The 25019-nt window shown below is 42.6% G+C and overlaps 1 protein-coding gene across 1 annotated transcript in view; it reads left to right on the top strand.

The window, feature by feature from the left end:
* The window catches only part of FYCO1 (FYVE and coiled-coil domain autophagy adaptor 1), a 778329-nt gene that overhangs the window by 121860 nt on the left and 631450 nt on the right, over window positions 1–25019 (top strand). The window contains exon 4 of the mRNA XM_075588587.1: window positions 7345–7451. Coding sequence (XP_075444702.1) covers window positions 7345–7451 — 107 coding nt within the window. The remainder of the gene's footprint in view (window positions 1–7344; window positions 7452–25019) is intronic.

The raw sequence follows: 25019 nt of genomic DNA, 5'->3' as shown, positions 1-25019 counted from the left end.
GTCCATCAATAACCTTTTATAGCAAATTTCATCTGACAGGATTCTTTCCGCCTCTTTCTAAAAATCTACCAAATTTAGAAGAACTAAACCGCCCCCTTTATCTGCCGACCGTACTACAACGTTAGGATTACTTTTGAGGTTTTTGATACTTTGTAGTTCACTGGAATTTAAATTAGAATTTAAGAATGGATTTTTGTTTTTACTAGTATTACATAGATATTTCAGTTCTTTTTCAACCAACTTTACAAATAGCTCAATAATACTGTCCTCTAGAAAAATATGGAAAGAACACTAATAAAATCAGGGTCACTCTCCCTTAAAAATCCTCTAAATGTTGGATGGGATCAATAATATCAGTTGGTGTCAAATTATCACCAGAGCTTAATTGGTTAAGATTTGTAACCCCTTATTCAGAGCTATTGAAATGTCTATGTACTGTGAGTATCCTCACAAACTTTTAAAGATCTACAGTGGTGTGGAAAAGAAAGTACACCCTCTTTGAAGTGTATGGTTTTACATATCAGGACATAATAACAATCATCTGTTCCTTAGCTGGTCTAAAAATTAGGTAAATACAATAACACATGACATGATTTATTTAACAAAAATAAAGCCAAAATGGAGAAGCTGTGTGAAAAAATAAGTAAACCCTTACAACTTCCATAGGAATGAAGATGCTAAGTAGCAGACAGGTGCTGCTAATCAAATGCCCTTGATTAATTGATCATCAGCAAGTGTGACCACCTCTATAAAAGCTGGAAGTTTTGGCAGTTTGCTGGTCTGAAGCATGCAGGTGTGTGTTAACACAATGCCAAGGAGGAAAGACATCAGCAATGATCTTAGAGAAGCAATTGTTGCTGCCCATCAATCTGGGAAGGGTTATAAGGCCATTTCCAAACAATTTAAAGTCCATCATTCTATAGTGAGAAAGATTATTCAAAAGTGGAAAACATTCAAGACAGTTGCCAATCTTCCCAGGAGTAGACGTCCCAGCAAATTCACCCCAAGTCAGATCGTGCAATTCTCAGACAAATTGCAAAAAGCCCAAGAGTTACATCTCAGACTCTACAGGCCTCAGTTAGCATGTTAAATGTTAAAGTTCATGACAGTACAATTAGAAAAAGACTGAACAAGTATGGTTTGTTTGGAAGGGTTGCCAGGAGAAAGCCTCTTCTCTCTAAAAAGAACATGGCAGCACGGCTTAGGTTTGCAAAGTTGCATCTGAACAAACCACAAGACTTCTGGAAGAATGTCCTTTGGCCAGACAAGACCAAAGTGGAGATGTTTGGCTATAATGCACAGTGCCACGTTTGGCGAAAACCAAACACAGCAGATCAACACAAACACCTCATACCAACTGTCAAGCACGGTGGTGGAAGGATGACAATTTGGGCTTGTTTTGCAGCCATAGGACCTGGGAACCTTGCAGTCATTGAGTCGACCATGAACTCCTCTGTATACCAAAGTATTCTAGAGTCAAATGTGAGGCCATTTGTCCGACAGCTAAAGCTTGGCCGAAATTGGGTCATACAACAGGACAATGATCCCAAGTACACCAGGAAATCTACAACAGAATGGCTGATAAAGAAAAGAATCACGGTGTTGCAATGGCCCAGTCAAAGTCCAGACCTCAACCCGATTGAAATGCTGAGGCTGGACCTTAAGAGAGCTGTGCATAAACAAATGCCCGTAAACCTCAATGAACTAAAGCAACGTTGTAAAGAAGAGTGGGCCAAAATTCCGTCACAACGATGTGAGAGACTAATAAAGTCATACAGAAAACGATTACTTCAAGTTATTGCTGCTAAAGGTGTTTCTACAAGCTATTGAATCATAAGGTGTACTTAGTTTTTCACACATGGCTTCTCCATTTTGGCTTTATTTTTGTTAAATAAATCATGACACTGTGTAATATGTCATGTGTTGTTGTTCACCTGAGGTTGTATTTACCTAATTTTAAGACCTGCTAAGGAATAGATGATTGTTATTATGTCCTGATATGTAAAACCATGGAATTCAAAGAGGGTGAACTTTTTTTTTCACAGGACTTTATATTCGATGTGTATTTGATGTACACTGGCGACACACTTTATTCGAGCTCGGCTAGTCCCACGAATTCGGGTATACCCGGGTGTATTGAGGTTTGTGACTGTTTTCTGCCCGAGTGCATTGAGGTATTTTCCAAGCAGGGATTGAAGCATTTTATTCCCGCTGGCTGCAATACTGCACAGTATATATATATATATACTGCATTACAATTCATGAATTTATGCCATCTGGTAGACACGCGAAGCATTGCAGCCTATTAAATCCTAATCATTATCATTTAACAGATCAGCCGCCCGTCAGCCAGGCATGAACCCAGGCTGGAAGGGCAAACGCAACGGGGCTTGTCAGAGGTGAGGAGCGGCGCATTCCAGGTATCTGCCAGGTACATACTGGGTATTTGCTCGAATAAAGTGTGTCGGTGCAGTATATTCAATGTGCATTGTATCAACAGAAGTGGTGATGTATTTATCATATACAGTAATGGACCTCGTTTGACAGGTTTAGTATTCAGTGCGCCCACTTTTAACAACTACAGCTCGTGTCCATGCCCGCCAAACAATTCAAATAGGGACACAGTGCATAAAAGGTGACACAAATGGCATACTGTAGCTTCCCACAAGCTGATATCTGTCTGAACGAGCTCTTGTACATATACTGAATTGTGCATTTTTCCAACTGCATCCATGGATCAACCCCAATTCTACAGATGCAGGAACCTGCTTTCTTCTGCTGTGCCGACCACGAGAAAGCGAAAGTCGGAAGCTGTTTCCAAGCCAAAGGTGCCTAAAGAAAAGGTTCCGAAGGCTCCCAAGGCAAAGAAGCCTGGCCCTTTGTACGTGAAGAACAAAATAACCAAAATCGACCATGATCAAGTTAATTGGCCGGGCCCCAGAAGTGCTCCTGCACCCACCGAAGCCGAATTCAACGTCCCGGACTTTTCACTGCCATCAACCAGCAACGCCGATGTTCGTCCCAAGGTCCCCTGCTCACCTCCAATAGCATCCAGCCACGCGATGTTCATCCAGAAGCCCCATGTCACCTCCTCCAGCACCCAGCCATGCCGATGTCCGTCTGGATGACCACAGCACTCCTTGCACAAGATCAAGCTCTGTCGCCCTCATGCTGGGTGTTTTTAGTGGTATCGAAATGACTGACCACTCCATAGAGCAATGAAGGGGCAGAATGGAGGCCAAGATGGATCGTCTTTTGGAGCGCATGGAGAATATGGATAGGTGAATGGGTGTTCATCTGGATAAGTTTGAGAGGAACATCGTGGAGCTCTATTATTTGCTTGTAGTCGCTTCCCTTGTATGTCCGACACAGGAGCAGGAGGGTACCTTGTAACCTGGGCGCCTTATTCTCCTGTGGAGGAACCGCATACCCCCCCTGTGCCCCCTCTCAATCCATTGATTTGACCTTCACGCTTCCAACACCAAGCGCACCACGGGACCCCCCACGCTCACCCCCTCCATCTCCAGAATACACACTTCTGTTAGAGGCGATGACAACCGCGGTAAGGCCACGACAGGATGAAAACATCCTCTCAGACCATCTACCCCCGCCTGCTGACAGAAGCACACCCGCTCCAGCACCCAGGATTGTACTGGTCCCAGACATCATGCTGAGAAAACTGCACCCGAGCGTCCGTGAGAAATACAAGATCAGATGTGGTGTTCTACCTCAGAAATATGCCCAGTTCATCTTTAAACACCACATTTGAGATGTACAGTGAGTGGACCAAAAATGTAAATTATGAAGGCAATAAACACAAGATGGATTTCCGGCAAATTTAAGGAGAACAATTATGGAGAAGTGAAGCTCTAATTTAATATTAACAGTCAACTTGTGAAAACCGTCATAGACAGCATCAATGCCCTTTTGATGCATACAAGGGCTCTTCCCCGGAAGTCCTTCGACCTTTTTGACTACTACTAATTATACATTTATTTAAAAATATAGATGCACTGCCAATGTGTTTAATCTAAAAATAAAGACAGCTAATTGTTTAAAATTATTTCATTGTTTAATGCTTATTTTCTATTTTATACGTCTGGAGCTGGGCAGAGAGAATGCTTAGGAAGAAACCCTCTTTGGTGCAGGAAACTGTCTGGCAATACTGCCAGGTAAGACATATTGCTCCAATCCATGCATGCTAAGTCCCTTTCCCCAAACCCCCAAACCTAATGTAAACCTCTAGTCCTAATGTAAAGTGCTGTACCCGAAGCCATGCATTCTTTGTCTCCTTCCACCCCCCCCCCCCCAAAAAAGCAGAAAATACAGTTTTGTATAATTATAGTCTGTACTGGTGTCATGGTCATTTTAGCTCCTTTTAGCCTTTTAGCTGAGGATAAACAGAAACAATTTTCCCACAAGAATGTAACATTGTTGTGGCAATACTAACTTGAAAGTCTAACACTTGGTATACTGTAGCAGCACTAATACATACTGGTTGAATAAGTCCTGTATGAGTAGCCAATTACAATTAATCAGTAACTCTTGGCGTACAGTAGATCATGCTGAAAACTTGAGAGAAGATGTACTGTAGGCATTTTTTAACCATAATGTACAGTGTGATTGATAATATAGCATATTTTCTCTTTCTTTACAGACCCAGATGTCGAAGAAGCGCCTGCCATTGCGAAAAAGAAAAATACAAGATTGTAAATTTTGAAGAAGAGACAACATTTTTTGTTCTATTATCATTATTTTTCCCTTTATTACCCTGTCCAAATAAAAATGTTCATTCTGTAAATATACTTGTTTGTGTATTCATTTGTTTACTGTCTAGACACTTACAGTAGTACTATACCTAAAGTTCTAAAGGCATTTAAATGTATAAAAATGTCATTGATACTGTATACTGTACAGAATACAGTATGTACAAAATACAGTATAAAGCTAGAAAATTAAATTGTTTGCTACTATTTAGATACACTAACAGCAGTTGTACTGTACTACTGTATAGCAGATACAGTATCTAGCGACTCCTTGAGGAAATGCACTGTATCTTACTGTACAGTAATTTAATTAGGAACTTCAGGACACGCATGCGCAGAAGTGGGATGAAAAGCATACAATATGTGTTTCAACAAGGTTCCAATTTGAGACACTCATTAGCGGAATACATATTTTACATTCGGCAGAAGAGGCGATGTTGAATTTTTTTATTTTTGGCTATGGAGCCTCAGAAAGGACTTCTTTCCCATGTATACTGTATGAACGCATAACGTTAATCTTCAAATTACAATTAAACACACTTGAAGTACTGTTCAGCAATAAAAGACAGGTTAAATTGCAATTAGATTTTTAAGTCAACAACTCTCGATCGCCCAGTTCAGTTTCTCAACGGTTTTGCAGACAACGCTAAAATGCTCTTTTCTGCACTCGATCGAAAGACTAGTAATCTCGTGTTTTAACGCGAGAATATTTGAGAAATCACACACCGTGACCCAGTAAGCAAAAGGATACAACGCGTGAAATGTTCGAATAACGGACGCTGCATCTGTAAACATAGTAGATTAGGTTGAAAAAAGACATGTCCATCAAGTTCTACCTATACTAAATTTAGACAACAGATACTTTTTCCTATATCTATACTTATTAATCCAGAGGAAGGCAAACAAAAAACCCCAGTGACATATCATCCACATCACTAGATGCCCAAATAAATTATTCCTTCCATTTAATCCCTGAGATGGAGTTGATGATGTTCAGCTTGTCCTTCAGGTATGACCTGAGTTTGACCACATATGCTTGTAGTAAATGGTCAACATATTGGGACAAGCTGAATGTCATCGACCCCACACTAAAGATAATGGATGAACCCCGAGTGTCTATCAGACCTTGATGAACTTTGGATAGATGGTATAGAATCGTCATTCCAGAGTTTTCAATCCAAAGAAATTTGTATTCAATTTTAGTAATGATGTTCAATCATAAAAAAATTGCAAATGATTCTGATCGTGTTTGATTTTCAATAGTGGGATCACCAACGCGTTTAAGAATTTGTATTCTTGTATTTGGCATATGATTTCAGTTAATCACTGATTTATGTAGAGATTCTCTATTACACTTGTATTTCATTTGTTTTTCTATCACCATCCATTTTTATTTACATTTTATCCTTAATTTTTTTTTTTTATTTATACATTTTTTTTTCATTTTCATAATTATTTTTATTTTCATATTTATTCACATCTCCATATTTATATGCTTTTCTGTTTTTTTTAATTTCCATTTTTTCTTTTCTATAACCCCTTTATTTTTCTTTTATTTTGCACACACTCCACCTCATATATCCTGTATTTAATATTTAATTCTGCTATCTCCCTTTCACACATTTTCATGGTTTTTCTTCCCATTGTCCTTCACATCTACAAAGGGCATTTTTCTCCTTTACTAATTTTGATATTTAATGCAGTATTCATACATATTGACACTAGCCTGGAGTGGATGATATATTTTTTGCAGGATTTCTGGTTTTCATCCCATTTTGATAAATATCGGAACTTGATATATGGCCGTTTTTACCTAAAAATGCGGTATTAGGCCTCTTTTTTTTTTATCAGATCCAACATTTTTAATGGGGGCCGATAAAAAGTGCTTTATTTTTGGCAGTGCGAGTTTGATGTACTAATGCAGCGATCGTTATTCAAACACATCTCTGCGCCGATTTTGGGTTCTCTGCTGATGCCCACGCAGCCAATCTCCCCAGGCACCCGCGCTTATCGTGGATGTTTTGTTTGAATTTCATGGATTCTATTTCTTTGTTTGCAATAAAATGGATGAATTGTAATGTGTACAGTACTGTGCTACTGTGTCAATGTCATGTTTTTAACAGCCAGAACACTATCATTCGTTTTTCTGCACTCGCCACGCTCGCATCTTAGTGCGGGAAGGCTGGAATTCATCCCGCGGTTTCAAATCGGGATTCCAATGTACATGACGCGTGGTGTTCGAATAACGTCCGCTGCATCCATATTGCACGATAGATACAGTATAAGGCACTTTTTTGCTGCCAATACAACATTTTTAGCTTACCGCAGCTTGATGTATCTAGCCATCCAGTATTTCTTACTTTTATATTTGGGTAGAATTTGACGTTCTACTCCTTACATTATTAGCTGCTAGTATTTACACTATATTATACAAATTAAAACATATACTGTACAGTATTTGGTTCTTTGTTGATTTTGGCTAGTATTTCATGCTGAGCATATTACTTTATTATTTAAAAACTGTTCCCCTTATTATCACCTATCACATACAGTACTTGTGTTTTGTTTACTTGTTTAGTTGAAGACATCTCTGGGAAAAGGACGAGCTTTCCTGAGGTATTCATTGGTTCACCAGAGGTTGGCAGATACCTTGCAGCAATGTTTGATGAATGACAAAGTTACCAGGTAAATATAAAATTGCATCCATAGTTATGGAGCATACTTATTAAACGCTGAAAAGCTATAGCTTGGTCCATATTTACTAGTCAGTGCTACAGTATTTCACAAGATATCTTCTGAGACACTGAAAGACACCTTACAAAACATTGGTCCGTAAGCTGTCTTTCAGTGGTGGAAGGTGTTTTATGAAATAGCAGTACTTGGTAAATACAGCCTTTATGTTGTGCATAAAGTATTAACTTTCTGTCAAAAGTACACTTATGAAGCATTGTTATTAAAAACGGGAATATTGCCTTTTACATTCATGAGTGCGGTAGGGAGACATGTCAACAAACCTTTTCACATCAACACTTGAAGAAATGTTCAAGACATTGTATTGCAAAGAAAAATGGATACAAATCTACAGAGAATACTTGTGTCACCTATGATTTGCAGATGACATTGCTATTTTTGCCACAAGTCCAGTAGACCTCCAACAACAAATTGAAGAACTGACAGAAGCAAGTAGGAAAGTGTGCCTCCATACGAATCTCTGCAAATGATGTTCAACAAATGTGGAAACTCTGCAAAGATCAAAATTAAGAGAATAGAACTAAAAGAAGTCAACAACTATGTTTACCTTGCCTACAAGTAACAATGGATGAGAGCCTTTTAATTAAATCAATAGGAGAATGAAAATGGGATGGAGTGCATTTTGAAGAAATATGACAATAGTTCAAGGGGACCTTCCATGTTGTCTCAAGAGGAAAGTTTTGGACCAGTGTATTCAGTCTGTGCTCACATATGGATGTGAAACTTGGACCCTAAATGTGAAGATTATCCAGAAACTTCAGACAACTCAAAGAAGTCTTACCCGAACAGGCAGGAAAAATAATAAATGGGTTTGAAACCAAACAAAAGTCTGTGGCATTATCACAAGGTTGTTGTCCGGATGATTGGGGAGCGCAGGTGTATGCAAAATAAGAGACATACTGTTCAAAATATAGTGCAATATGTTTAAACAATATTGTGATCAGTGAATCTTGAAATCCTGTGAAGTGTGTACTCACAAATTCCTCATTCTTTACAAGCGTGACCAAAATATTGGCAATATGGTATCTTTGTGTAGCCTGTCTCTTGGGAGTCTTTGGTCCGTGGCATCTGGTCACCTTCCTTGACAAAGTAAAAAGCCCAACATAGTGTGTATTTGTTTAAAAAAGTTTTTATCTATGAATTAAGATAAAATGCACTCACATGGTGTCAGAGATACAATCGTATTCAAAGAAATAGAAGGAGCACGACCGATCAGGGTATATCGGCGGTCTCTCTGCCTTCCTCTGCTGCGCATGTGTTGCTCGCTCACATTTCGCACTCCCGGATATAATCTCCCGGCTGGATCTTGGCAGCTGTGTAGTTAACGCGGCGTTCTGCATCCTACACCAACGTATCAGGTGCCACTCTCCGCGTTTCACCGGAAGTACCGGTTTCTTCAGGGGTGGTGCTCATGCGTCTCAGCTATTGTTAAATACCCTGTCTCCTATTCTCATAGGCTGTAATGGGCTGAGAACTTCTGTGCTTAATAAACATTAATTGCTGTGTAGCTAATGGTATTCTTGGAAAAATACGTAGCTTGTAAAAGGGTACCAAGAGGTCTGCGAATTCAAAAGAATCCTTCATTTAATTTGGATGATGTAGATTTTATTTCAAATTGGATTCTAATTTTAGAGAAATGCTCTCTTGATCTTATAAAGTTAAATATTGGACAGCATAAGAAAAAGTTGAACATATTAGATCAAGAAATACTGCTGCGGCCGAGTTTATTTGAGCATTTGCTCGTTCTCGGCCGCAGCAGTAACCTGGTGCGCGCCAGAGGGTGCCGGGCGCGCGCCGAAGACACGGAGGAGCACCCTCCGATCGGGGCTTTCTCCCTCCCGCTGCCGGGTCCGCCGGGTCCCCCGGAACCCCCTGCCGCCGTCCCCCACATCGCGGGACACCAGGGCTCCCTCGGGGAGCCCTGGACGCGCGTGCAGGGGGCGCAGGCACCCGATGACGCGTGACCGCGCGTCGATGACGCACGGCACGCCGAGGGAGTGCGGCTAGCATGCCGGGGCATCCCCAGGCTTGCGGAGCTAGCCGCACTCAAATAAAATGTGCCGCCTCTGTAGAAGAAGTCCATTAGACAAGATTGCTGATTTTAATGAACGAGATGCGAACTTACAAAAAAATCTAGATTCACTTGAAAAAGAGATTACCATGGTTAAAACAAAAACGTTTTAGAAGAGACCAAGATGACTATTTTAAAGAGATCGAGAGAAGCTGGTACAAAAATAGAAACAAAAACAGATCTAACACTGACTCCAGATACAATTTAAACAAAAGTTATAAATCAATTATTCTGAAAAAAACAGACAAAGAAGATACCCATACACATCGTGAATGGTACGAGGATACATCATATAGGGGTCCATATGCAGATGCCTATCCCAAAAAACATGTGGGCTTCAGGTCCCCAGTCATAGAAGTGGTGGGGCCACGAGTTACCCTAAATCACGTTGGGAAAAGAAAGTGAAAAAAGGATAAAAAAAAAAGGTAAAAAAAGAAAGAAGGGAAAAAGAAAAAAAGTAGAGAAGAAAGATCACCACAACCCAGTACTACTTTTGCACCCATCTTTTGCACCGGGTCTTCCAATGTATGGGAGACCAGAAACCGATTCCAACCACTAACAGACATAGAGACACCCGAGGCACATACGTTTTTAAGATCTTTGACTATCAAAAGATTTTTTCTAAATAAAGACATTGAGTTACGTAATTGGGAGCATCCAGTAGTTGAACCATTAGAATTTTTTAGAATTTAGAGAATGGAGGAATAAATGTCAAACATTCGAAATTTAAGCCACAATCAAAATTCTATCCTAAACATTTAAAAGGGAACCATTTGGAAGTATTTTTTCAATTAATAGACAAAGATCTAGAAGCACTTACATCTAAAAACAATAGACCCCAAATTAATTTATCTAAAAATGAGAAGGAAGTTTTAGACGGAATTTCAAAAGACTCAAGCCTGGTTATTAAAGAGGTGGATAAAGGCGGAGGAATTGTCGTTATGGATAAAACATATTATATGAAAGAGGCCTCTAGAATTTTGGGGAATACAAACACTTATAGGAAGTTAAATTCAGATTCAACTAAGATTTTTAAAAAAGAGCTAGACTCTGCTTATGGAGGGCAGGGAATCTTGGGAAAGAGCGAATAGCACTTCCTCAATGTTGAGGATCTAAGGTTCCCTGTCTTCTTTTTCTTACCCAAGATTCATAAAGATAAATATAACCCCCCCACACCTCATCCCCCAGGAAAGCCCATTATATCTAGCATAGGGTCTATGACCTCCAACCTGTCGGAATTTATTGATAGCTTTCTACAGGGTTGTGTTAAAAAACAGAAATCTTATATCAAAGAAACTAGTGATGTCCTACTACTTCTGGATAAAATTGAATGGAAAAAAAGTTATTTTTTAGTCACCACAGATGTAACTGCCCTTTACACTTCTATCAACCATGATGACGGTTATAGAGCAGTAAGAAGAATTTTGGAACAACACGGGGATTTGCCTGAGATACAAATAAGGTTCCTAATAGAATGTATAGAGTTTATATTGAAAAATAATTTGTTCTGGTGCGGTACAGCAATGGGACCAGATTTGCGCTGAGCTACGCTAATCTTTTCATGAGCACATGGGAGGATTACCATATTTGGTCGTGGGCGGGACTCGGCGCGAATCTGGTGACCTGGAAAATATATATAGACGATATAATCTTTATTTGGAAAGGCACAGAGAGGATTTGGATACATTTTATATATAATATATATATATATATATATATATATATATATATATATATATATATATAAAAACTGTGTGCTCATTTGCATGTCATTTCCCAGAATCCCTTGCTGCAGTGGAAGTGCTGTATGCTGGGTGATAATGGGGAAAGGCGGGGTTGCAGACCTGCCTAAGACATGCAGATGAGCATACAACTATATTTGCTTTCCTGTGGAGGGTTTTTGTCACTTTTTTTACTCACCATTACTTAACTCAGTATTATGGTTTAGCCTATCCCATAGCCTCTCTTGCATTCCCAGTAAAATCAACCCCACACTGATGAGACCCATCAAGGTCGAAACAGCTGTCTGTGGGTGGTTTTCTGGGTATGCACCTAAACCCTGGCTGTGCTCAAAGCTGTGACCATGCAGCAAGCTTAAGCCTATAGGGAACCATGTTAAAAATGGTTATTGAGGCAAAAAGTGACACTGTGTGCTCATTTGCATGTCATTTCCCAGAATCCCTTGCTGCAGTGGAAGTGCTGTATGCTGGGTGATAATGGGGAAAGGCGGGTTGCAGACCTGCCTAAGACATGCAGATGAGCATACAGCTATATTTGCATATATATATATATTTTTTTTTTTATTTTTTTTATATATATATATATATATATATATATACAGTGCTTGACAAATCACCCAAAAATCTACTCGCCGAACCAAAAAATCTACTCGCCACCTAGTCCCGCCCCCAACCCCACCCCTAGTCCCACCCCCAATCCCACCCCTAGTCCCGCCCCCAATCCCACCCCTAGTCCCGCCCCCAATCCCACCCCTAGTCCCGCCCCCACTTTTAAAAAATACATAAATAAAATTACTTGAATAATTAACTGACTGACTGGGGGGAGGAGTAACTGACTGGGGGGGGGGGGGTAACTGACTGACTGACTGGGGGGTAACTGACTGACGGGGGGTAACTGACTGATGGGGGGGTAACTGACTGGGGGGGGGTAACTGACTGACTGGGGGGGACTACTGACTGATGGGGGGGTTACTGGGTGGGGAGGAGGTGACTGACTGGATGACTTTGACTGACTAGTTGGGGGGTGACTGATTGGGGGGGTACCTCTGGTGTTCTACACACACACACACACACACACACACACACACACACACACACACACACACACACACACACACACACACACACACACACACACACACACACACACACACACACACACACACACACACACACACTCTCCCATATATATACACACACACACTCTCCCATATATATATACACACACACACACACACACACACACACTCTCTCCCATATATACACACACACACACACACACACACACACACACACACACACACACACACACACACACACACACACACACACACTATATCCCATACACACACACACACACACACTCTCTCTCCTACACACACACACACACACACACACACACACACACACACACACACACACACACACTCATACACGCATACACACACACACACACTCTGTGGGGGGGGGAAGTGGAGAGGGGGGGAAGTGGAGACAGACACGGGGACCAGGGGAACACCCCCGCTGCTATATCCCACCCCGCGCGAGCAGTAACAGGAATCGAGGGGCAGCGGGGACCAGAGGGGAAGCGGAGACCAGGGGGAACTCCCGAGCTGTCATCTCACGGCCCGCGCGAGCAGTAACAGGAACCGAGGGGCAGCGGGGACCGGAGGGGAAGCGGAGACCGGAGGGGAGGCAGAGACCAGGGGAAACTCCCGAGCTGTCATCTCGCGGCCCGTGCGAGCAGCAACAGGAACCGAGGGGCAGCGGGGACCGGAGGGGCAGCGGAGACCAGGGGGAACTCCCGAGCTGTCATCTCACGGCCCGCGCGAGCAGTAACAGGAACGAGGGGCAGCGGGGACCGGAGGGGAAGCGGAGACCGGAGGGGAGGCAGAGACCAGGGGAAACTCCCGAGCTGTCATCTCGCGGCCCGTGCGAGCAGCAACAGGAACCGAGGGGCAGCGGGGACCGGAGGGGCAGCGGAGACCAGGGGGAACTCCCGAGCTGTCATCTCACGGCCCGCGCGAGCAGTAACAGGAACGAGGGGCAGCGGGGACCGGAGGGGCAGCGGGGACCGGAGGGGAGGCAGAGACCAGGGGAAACTCCCGAGCTGTTATCTCGCGGCCAGCGCGAGCAGTAACAGGAACCGAGGGGCGAGACCAGGGGGAATTCCCGAGCTGTTATCTCGCGACCCGCGCGAGCAGTAACAGGAACCGAGGGGCGAGACCAGGGGGAATTCCCGAGCTGTCATCTCGCGGCCAGCGCGAGCAGTAACACAGGAACCGAGGGGGCAGCGGGGACCGGAGGGGAAGCGGAGACCAGGGGTAACAGTCAAGGGAGTGAAGCGCGGGCAGCCAAGGGAGTGAGACAGGGACACCGTGTGAGAAGCAGCAGCCATTACTTACCCTGCAGAGAAGGAATGGCTCCATTTCGCGTCACGCCCAATTGGCCAATCAGCCAGGAGAATATTTTATTTATTTATTTAATTAAAAAAAAATTTTTTTTTGCTCAGAGCAGTGGACAGAGCAGGGGGAAAAAATAGCTGGCCACCGGCCAATTTCCGTTCGCACCTGGCGAGTGGGCGACCGGGTTTGTCGAGCACTGTATATATATATATATATATTTATACACCAATACAGTAAATCTTAATTTTACGTCCACTATCAGTGAATCAGAAATATAATTTTTTGGATTTAACGGTATACATCGAAAATGAAAAGATTAAGATGAAAACATATTTCAAAGGTGTAGATCAGCGGTGCGCAAACTGTGGGGCGCGACCCCCAGGGGGGGCGCGACACTGCCGACGGGGGGCGCGGGGTTTACAGAGGGTCCGCGCGCTTCCCGAAGGCACTTAAATTAAGTGCCGGGGGAGCTGCAGGGCCTCTGTAAACCTAACTTACCGTAGCTCCGGCGGCTTTCTCCCTGTGTCGCCATGGCAACGCGGCGTCAAAATGACGCTGCGAGGTCATGTGACGTCACGTTGCTATGGCAACGTGACGTCATTACGCCGGAGCGCGGGTAAGTTGGGGTTGGGAGGGGGGAGCGGGAGTGAGGGGACAGCCGGCAGGGGGGCGCAGGGAAAAAAGATTGCGCACCCCTGGTGTAGATAGCAATAATTTTATCTTATTGTCCAGTTTCCATCATGAAACTTAGATTCAAAATATCCCTTTGGCCCAATACAGGAGACTCAAGAAAAATTGCACCGACGATAAAATCTTTTTAGAACAAGCAAACATTGTCAATAAAAAGTTCTTAGAGAGAAATTATAACAGCTCTAATTTGGAAAATGCATTGAATAAAACCATCTCTTTAGAAAGAAAACAAATGTTAAGTTTTACTAAAAAAAGATATTCCCCCCATAAAGTTTGATACTCCCTTCATAACACAATATAATAAGGATGCAAAGAAAATTCAAAAGATTTAAAATCAGCATTGGCATATATTAAACAATTACCCTATTTTAACAGATCACATCCCAGACAAGCCGCAAGTCCTTTTTAGGAGAGCACCTAACATTAAAAACAAGTTGGCACCGAGTGCTCTAATAAATAAAAAGACAAGCACTATTTGGTTAGAACTCCCAAAAGGTTTTTTTTATCTGCAAAAATTGTACTGCTTTTAGTTTCAGTTGTCCTGTAGGAGATTGTTTCAGGTCAAACAAGACAGATAGAGCTTTCAAGATTAATCAACATATTAGCTGTAGGTCAAAATTTGTAGTATACATCCTGGAGTGCCCGTGTGGGCTCTAATACGTAGGGAAGACTATTCACCCCATACATGTTCGTATTTTAGAACATGTAGGGAATATTAGGAGGCAACTACTGAACCATAGTGTATAGAAACACTTTGCCCAAGTACACAATGTGGACCCCAAAGGCTTACACTATAACCAAGTAATTATTATTATTATTATTGACGTATTTGTACTTTGTACTTATTACCTGTGACAGTAACGGGGTGCCAAGCAAGTAATAAAGGGGTCACCCCCATTAGGCACCCCCTGTAACCGTCTGGGAAGTGAGGGGTTAATCAAAAATGTACCTATAATACATATGTTCCCCTGCTTCAGAACCAAAATGTATGTCCGTTTGGTTATCATGTTAACACAGTCAGAGTGATTACATGAATTTTTATTCCCCTTACTCAGGGCAAAATGTGTTCTGTTTGCTGAATGTGTATATGGCTCCATTTGTCAGTGTGTCCCTTTCCAGTGAATGCACCAACCACATACACTGGGTTCAGGTCGGGAGGGAAAGGGTTAATTGAATTTACATGTTTATGGCCCTTTGTTCCCTTTCCCGCCTTTTCAGTCTCCCTTTGCAGCCTGTACATAGGTCGCCATTGGAGCCCCATGCAATCCTATGGAGATTCCACCGTTTTGGGCCCGATACCTGAGAAGACCTGCAGGTGGCGCCCGAGAGGAGGAGCGGAGCTTCCCATTGAAAGTGAATGGAGTAATGTGTTTCAATGGGGATTCCTCGAGTACGACCTCCGGAGACGAGCTGGCAGCCAGCCAAACTGCAAACCTCGAAAGCGGATACAATGTCTTTGAAAGAGCTTAATCTCTCAATTGGCGTGTGAACTAGGCTGCCGTCATGTTCACCACCAATTAACGTGTGAAGCTTTTGTTCTAGGGCGACCAGCAATAAAATTATTTTTGCCCTTAGCCCATTGGAACCCCTTCACTCAACCCCAAAAGGGTCCGACAGTCAATGGCGACGAGAAAGAGTCGCGCCGGCCATGAGGCTCCCACCATTGACCGCAATGGAGGAAAAAAGCCACGTGGCTTTAAAACACTAAGTAAGAAAGTGTGAAAGTGTAAGCCCAGATCTCCGGTTCTGTAGGGACCAGAAGGCTGGAATTTGGCCAGCATGTAGTCACTGCTCCGGCATGACTGCATGGCAATTTCCAGCCCTCTCCGCTCAACCGAACGGAGTAGGGTTAACTGTAAAAAGTGTGGGTTGCCCATTAACTCCTATAGTAGCAGAGGTCCCATTGAATCCTATGGCGGCGCCGGTCCATGCATTTCCTATGGTGGCGCCGGCCCTATTGATTCCAATGGATGTAAAAGCCGCGAGGTAAAAACTGCTAAGTTAAAAACTGTAAAAACCTGGAACCCATAACTCCGGTTCTGTAAGGACCCGAGGGCTGGGATTTGGCCACCATGTAGTCATCGTTCCGGCATGACTGCATGGCAATTCCCGACCTCTCTGAGCAACAGAACAGAGTATGGTTAATTGTTTAATTTGGGTTTCTGCCATTGGCTTCAATGGCAGAGAAATGCAACTTCTGTAAATGTGCATTTAAAGTCATTTATTGTAACTCCGGTTCGGTGGGTCCCAGCGAGCTGAAGATTGGCCACCGTGTAGAATCCTCTCCGGCATGTGGATCTGGCAATTTGTAGCCTGCTCGGCCTAGCCGTACAGATTATTTTAATATACTGCACCGACACACTTTATTCGAGCAAATACCCAGTATGTACCTGGCAGATACCTGGAATGCGCCGCTCCTCACCTCTGACAAGCCCCGTTGCGTTTGCCTTCCCAGCCTGGGTTCATGCCTGGCTGACGGGCGGCTGATCTGTTAAATGATAATGATTAGGATTTAATAGGCTGCAATGCTTCGCGTGTCTACCAGATGGCATAAATTCATGAATTGTAATGCAGTATATATATATATACTGTGCAGTATTGCAGCCAGCGGGAATAAAATGCTTCAAACCCTGCCTGGAAAATACCTCAATGCACTCGGGCAGAAAACAGTCACAAACCTCAATACACCCGGGTATACCCGAATTCGTGGGACTAGCCGAGCTCGAATAAAGTGTGTCGCCAGTGTATATATGATTGTTAAAATATACTGTATTTGGTGCCTAGTAAAAAGCCCGCGAAAGATACTGGTCCAGCAGTATGTTAATGTCCTAGGGGGTGCCCATATTTCTACACCAGGGCCCCTGATCAAAGGCTCCCCCACCCTGATTGTATATGCTACGGTCGGGGAAGAGCAGGACTTGAGTGGTTCTGTAGGTGTTATAGATCACACTTGCAGACCTTTTCCTCTTCTGGCAGACTCAGAGGTGCCAATTCTTTAGTGTGGGGTTAGGAAAATGAGACCCAAAGTAAGGAATTATGCGCATGTGCCAGTTACCTGGGGGCAGGTACCAAAGTGCTTCCCACGTTAGCTGGCAAAGGGTCATTGGGTGCAGGTAATTGTTAACCAATACGTGACACCCAATGTTAAGGGATAGGGCTTAAATCCCATATAAACAAGTGTAAGCCCTATGCCCAGTGTCTTCGTTACAATATCTGAATGATACATGATTGCCTGATGAATTGCTTATCCAGATCCAGATTACTTAATTGTCCCTTCCCACGTATGTGTTCATATTCTGTGTGTTATTTGTATATTCTGTGTGTTCACCTTTTTCAAGGAATAAACTTTATTTATCATATCTTAGTCGTATTCAATTCAACCCAGAGATTTGGTGTTATATTATAACCCTGCACAAGCTACCGTGACATTACCCTGTACTGTAATTTTTGTCAATTTGATGTAGCATTGGTGCACCCTGTCTTTTGTTGTATACATTTGCCACGCCCAGTAGCACTCTTTTTTGACATAAATATATATTCATGATGTGGTGGGTATATGAGTTTGAGCTTGCTGGGAATGTGTGTTAATTAATTTCTTACTGGTAACAGTTGTAATGGAGGTAGGTGGCACCTCCCCCCAGAGCTCACTCCTCGCCTTTTTAACTTGGAAGGTCTTTTCACTTTGCTGCAAGAACAGGACCTATTATGGTTCTTTTCCCTCATACAGAGGTAAAAGGAAGGGTTCACAGTGTAGTATAGGACCTGCATTATTGTTTATGCCTTGACGTTTGGTATGCAGAGTTATAACGCTTTGGCCAAAAGGTTTAACTAAATAACCAAGTAATTATTATTATTATTGAAATATTTGTACTCTGTACTTATTACCATATAAGTTTTGTCAATTTGATGTAGCATTGGGCACCGCTGTCTTTTGTTGTTTACACTATAAGGGTATTGAAATAGTAATGCCAGACTAGCGATGTGGCAGCAGAAATCTGGACCTGATTAAGAGAGAAACCTTTTGGATATACCAATTAGGTTGTATGACACAAAATAGTTTAAATGTGGAATTTGACCTGAAAGCTTTTCTATAACATAAATTTTGATACTTGTTTTCCTCTCCATTTTCAGTCTATCTATCTATTTAGGCAGCCTATCTTATTCGTCCGTTTCTGTTTTTTGTTTTATTAGTTTTTTAGATGTTTTTTTTAGATGTTATTAAAAGTATTTTTGGACGTCTAATGCATGTGTTGCATAGAGGGTTAAATTGATTGTATTTGTATTTGTATACATTTGCAGTTGTGAACTTTTCACTTACAGAGCCTCCAGTCACATAACGACAGAATATCATTGGCTAGATAGCAATGAATGTTTATTAAACACAGAAGTTCTCAGCCCATTACAGCCTATGAGAATAGGAGACAGAGTATTTAACAATAGCTGAGATGCATGAGCACCACTCCTGAGGAAACTGGTACTTCCGGTGAAACGTGTAGAGTGGCACGTTATCCATTGGTGTAGGACACATAACGATGCGTTACCTACACACCTGCCGAGATCCAGCCGGGAGATTACATCTGGGAGTGTGGGACGGGAGCGAGCAATACGAGCGCAGCAGAGAAAGACAGAGAGAACGCCGATATACCCTTACCGGTCGTGCTCCTTCTATTTCTTTGAATACGATTGTATCTCTGACACCATGTGAGTGCATTTTATCTTAATTCATAGATAAAAACTTTTTTATACAAGTACACACTATGTTGGGCTTTTTACTTTGTCAAGGAAGGTGACCAGATCCCACGCACCAAAGACACCCCAGAGACAGGCTACACAAAGATACCATATTGCCAATATTTTGGCCACGCTTGTAAAGAATGAGGAATTTGTGAGTACACACTTAACAGGATTTCAAGATTCACTGATCACAATATTGTTTAAACATATTGCACTATATTTTGTATGTTTCTCTTATTTTGCATACAACTGCGCTCCTCAATCATCCAGACAACTATTCATGTGAGATTGAGAAAAAACAATCTATAGACTATTTTCACTTTCCAATTTGTATTTTCACTCACTATCCAAATTTGTATTTATATTCTCTTGATAACTATCACGAGATATTATTCTTTTGTTAAGAAAGAATTTGATCTAAGCACCTTTTGGATAACACTTTGTGTTCTGCAATCATCACAAGGGTGAAAAAAATAAAATGGCAGTGGGCTGGACATATCATAACAAGAAGCTACCATTATTGGGCAAACATGGTACTCGACTGGATTTCAAGAGTGATTAAAAGACCACAGTGATAACCAAAAGTAAAATGGGAGGATTAAATCAGAAATGAAAGTCTTGCAATCACAGTACCTGGAAGATTATTGGGGAGGCCTTAATCCAGCAGTGGATAGACAAGGGTTTATGATATATACTGTATGTATGTATATATATATATATATATATATATATATATATATATATATAGTGGTCAACAAATCACCAAAAAATCTACTCGCCGAACAAAAACAATCTACTCGCCACCTAGTACCACATATGTGCTGCTTGGGCCAATAGGAGCTCGCCACGATGTTAAATCCTCTCGCCTGGGGCGTGCAAATGTATAGGTTTATCGAACACTGTGTATGTATACCCTGAGGAAGGTCTCTCTGTGGGACCGAAACGTTGGCTTACGTGTATTTCATGTTGTGAATATAGATTTTTGGATTAACCCCGTGCGGTGTGCTGTCTCTTTACTGGTCTTTGGATTGGTTCGTATCATATATATATATATATATATATATATATATATATATATACAAAACAAAGAAAAGCGCCAGTTCCGTATATAATAGTGTAATAGGAATTTATTAAATAAATGAAGCAGTCAAATAGAGCAATGCGAAATTGGTGTGATTAAAAAGCAATCAATAGACAAGTATTGGCAATATGCAGCAGTGTGTAAGTGACCTGCAGAGGGTCTAATACAGCGAGGTGACCAAATGATGATATGGAGGAACCAGTGATGTTGGTAATAATGGTAAGCAGTAGATATAACTGCTAACAGCCCAAAGGATTGAAATAGTCACCAGTAGAAGAGTGTTCCTTCACGATAGAACTCTGGTGTACTCTTCTCAGACCAAATGGTCTTATTCCAAATTGGGCAGTAACAAATCCAGGTAAAGATGATATCAACTCCCTCCTGTGGCACACAGAGATGAACTGTGTCCCGAAACCTCATGTAGAAGTAAACACTTCCTGATGGTCAAACCTCGCTGTGGCACCGAATAAAGATTTAGAACAGGCGCCTCTGTCTCCAATTGCAGAGCGGTGATCCCTTCCAGGAGCTCCTCACTGACTGTAACCACGTCACCACGTGGCTGCGTCACTGCGTGTCTACGTGTCACGTTCCAACGCGTTTCGTCACTAACAAGTGACTTTCTCAAGAATCCAATGATCTTTTGGTCACCGCGCTGTATTAGACCCTCTGCAGGTCACTCACACACTGCTGCACATTGCCAATACTTGTCTATTGATTGCTTTTTAATCGCACCAATTTCGCATTGGTCTATTTGACTGCTTCATTTAATAAATTCCTATTATTACACTATTATATACGGAAATGGCGCGTCTTTTTGTTTTGTTTGTTATTATCATTGTGGTCAGGCTTGACCACATAGAAGCTTGCCTCTTCCGTATACACTATTCCTATGTTGTTATTTATTCATCATCCACATAGCAATCACTGTTTATATTTATTACTAGTTTAGTATACATCACTCACATTTAGTATATTAATACTTTATTTATTTTATATTTTTTACCTAGTATATATATTTTTTATAATTATATTCAGTCTACTCACAACATTTTGCACACCTAACCTTTTCACTCACTAGCGCTACTATTTGTGTTTGTGTATATATATATATATATATATTGTGACAAACGGCTTACTCCGGGGCTCCGTCGTTTGTCCGGGACTGTTTAGAACACGGTCTTTTAGGGTAGGTTAAATGATGAGGCGTCATGTACTGTTCCTTTAAACAGGCTATGCCTGGTTTATTCAGTCCCAGGCACTGAGACTGCCACAGTGCATACAACAGAAAACAGATCAAAACAAAAGCTGCTCACCTGAGCGATAACTTAACTTAGATATCCCTGACTCAGGGTTGGAAGTGGCTTTTCCACTTCCAACATCAAAACACGGTACTTTTGCAGTCTTACACAAATGAACAGAAAGATTGAACCTGTTTGGGGAAGAGGCTTCTCCCCTCTGTAGTTCAGCAGCCTTCCAGCCTCCTGGCTCTTGTGGGGACCCCAGAGCAAACAGGAAATCAGTCTTTCATACCTGATTCCTAATTAGCATGACAGGTGACAGAAATCAGGCAGCAGACAAACTCTGGTCTGGATCTCTCATCCCTCAGTTCCAGCGCTTGCCAAACTGTGGGATGGAGTGTATGTATTATAAGGCTGCACTCCCAGGCCAAACAGGATAGAAACTGTCTAGTATCCTGGGAGCCCTATATACGGAATTTATTACCATCCCCTGGTTTCTGTCACATATCCTCCCCCCCAGCTCAGACCTCGAGGGATGAGCGACCATGGATATTAGGGAGTGCATCCTTGACAACCCGTCAGCATTGCCATGTTTGTGCCCTGACCTGTGTTCCACAGAAAATTTAAAGGGTTGTAGGCTTAGGAACCACCTGGTCACTAGCATTCTTTTCCCTGTTTTGACACATCCAGGTAAGGGGTGCATGATCTGTGACCAACCGGAATTTTCTCCCCAACAGGTAGTATTTGAGCGTCTCTACAGCCCACTTTATTGCGAGACACTCTTTCTCTACTATGGAGTAATTTTTCTCCTGGGGATTTAGTTTCCTACTTAAATAAAGGATGGGGTGCTCCTCACCTTGAGACTCCTGGGAGAGTACCGCCCCCAGCCCTACCTCAGATGCGTCGGTTTGGACTACGAACTCTTTGGAGAAGTCAGGTGTGACCAACACTGGTTGGGCACAGAGAGCTTCTTTCAGGCTTCTAAAGGCCTGTTCGGTTTCGGGGGACCACTTTACCATTAGCGGTCCTCTTGCTTTTGTGAGGTCAGTTAGTGGGGTTGCCTTAGTTGCAAAATTGGGAATAAACCTTCTATAGTACCCAATTAACCCCAAAAAGGTCCTTACTTGTTTTTTTGTAACTGGCCTTGGCCAATTTTGTATCGCCTCCACTTTGAGTGTTTGGGGTTTGAGTAAACCTCTGCCAATAGAATATCCCAGATACTTGGCCTCCTCCAGACCAATAGTGCATTTAGCGGGGTTAGCAGTTAGTCCAGCAGACCGGACTGCGTCAAGCACAGCTTGGACCTTTGGAAGGTGGGATTGCCAATCTTCACTATGGATTACCACATCATCCAGGTAGGCGGCAGCATACCGAGCATGTGGTTTTAAAATTTTATCCATCATTCTTTGGAATGTGGCGGGAGCTCCATGTAAGCCAAAAGGCAACACCTTATACTGAAAGAGGCCGTCTGGGGTTGAGAAGGCTGTCTTTTCTTTTGCCCTTTCTGTGAGGGGAACCTGCCAGTACCCTTTTGTTAGGTCTAGGGTTGTGAGATATCGGGCTTTGCCCAGTCTCTCTACAAGTTCATCTACCCTGGGCATAGGATAAGTATCAAATTTTGACACCGCGTTTAGTTTCCGGTAGTCATTACAAAACCTTGTTGTACCATCTGGCTTTGGGACTAAGACTATAGGGCTGTTCCACCCACTTTGGGATTCCTCAATTACACCTAGTTTTAGCATTTTTTTAACCTCTAAACTTATAGCCTTTCTTTTGGCCTCTGGGATTCGGTACGGTTTAAGGTTAACTCGGACCCCCGGTTCAGAGACTAGGTCATGTTCAATTACGCTAGTTCTACCTGGCCGTATAGAGAAGATTTCTTTGTTTCTTTTCACTAAATTCTGAACCTCTCGTTTCTGATGAACAGACAGGGTTTCAGCTATGCTAACCTCTGGGTCAGTTTCTTGATTCTCTGACGGACCTGGGGGTACTAGGGTTAACAAGACTTCTCTATCTTTCCAGGGCTTGAGTAGGTTTATATGGTAAATTTGCTCAGGTTTCCTCCTACCTGGCTGTCTTACCTTATAATTTACTTCTCCCACTCTTTCCAAGACCTCATATGGCCCATGCCATTTAGCAAGGAATTTACTCTCCACGGTGGGAACCAGAACTAGTACCCTATCACCTGGAGAAAAAATTCTGACCCTAGCACCCTTATTATATGTATTCCTCTGTGCTTCTTGAGCTTTCTCCATGTGTTCCCTCACTATGGGTAGGACTGCAGCAATGCGGTCCTGCATCTGGGCAACATGCTCTATTACACTTCTGTAAGGGGTAACCTCGTGTTCCCAAGTCTCTTTGGCTATATCCAGTAAGCCCCTTGGGTGTCGGCCATACAATAGTTCAAACGGGGAGAAGCCAGTGGATGATTGGGGAACTTCCCTAATGGCAAATAACAGGTACGGTAACAAACAATCCCAGTTTTTCCCATCTTTATCAACCGCCCGCCGTAACATGCTCTTTAAGGTTTTATTGAACCTTTCCACTAAACCATCTGTTTGTGGATGATAGACTGAGGTTCTGAGATGCTTGATTTTTAGGAGTTTACATAGCTCTTTCGTTACTTGGGACATAAATGGTGTTCCCTGGTCAGATAGAATCTTTTTAGGAATCCCGACCCGGGAAAACAGAACTACTAACTCTTTTGCTATGTTTTTAGCTGAGGTGCTACGTAGGGGAACTGCCTCCGGATATCGGGTGGCATAATCTAATATTACCAATATATGCTGATGTCCCCTAGCAGACTTTATTAGGGGTCCTACTAGATCCATAGCAATCCGGTCAAATGGTACCTCTATTATGGGAAGGGGTACCAATGGGCTGCGGTACGCCTTGAACGGGGCGGTGATCTGACATTCTGGGCATGAGGAACAATAATTCGTAATTTCTGCCAGAACCCCAGGCCAATAGAAGCTTCGGAGAACCTTTTCTTTTGTCTTTTCCACCCCTAGGTGTCCCCCCAATGGATGACTATGTGCGAGGTGTAATACTACGTTACGGAATGTCCGTGGTACCAACAATTGTTTAGTTGTAACTGATTTCCTTTTATCAACCCGATATACTAGGTCGTTCTCTACCTCGAAGTAGGGGTAAGCAAGTGACCTATCTGGTTGGCCAGGAGTACTATTCTGGTCCCGTATATTTCCCCTTGCTACCGCTAATGTGGGGTCCTCCCACTGGGCCTTCTTAAAACTCCCAGGACTGACCTCTATGTCAGCGAGGGTCTTATCCGGTTCTGGGGTGGTAAGTGTCTGCTCAACATCTTGATTTGGGGTATTCCCTACCAAAGTAGTGATGGGGAAGGGAATTTTACAGCACTCCTCCTTTTCCCCCTTCTTATTTGGGCCCTCGTCAACCTCCATTTCTGAAAAAGGGAAAGGATTTGTTTCTTCTAATACTTCATTATGGTCCGCTATTGACCTCTGGGCGCTATTCTGAGCGGGGGACCACATTTTTAGAAAATGGGGAAAGTCGGTCCCTATTA

This window comes from Ascaphus truei, chromosome 2, assembly GCF_040206685.1.
Source record: "Ascaphus truei isolate aAscTru1 chromosome 2, aAscTru1.hap1, whole genome shotgun sequence".
Taxonomy (NCBI): domain Eukaryota; kingdom Metazoa; phylum Chordata; class Amphibia; order Anura; family Ascaphidae; genus Ascaphus; species Ascaphus truei.
Note: the sequence above shows the minus strand (reverse complement) of the source record. Positions and strands in the feature narration are given on the sequence as shown.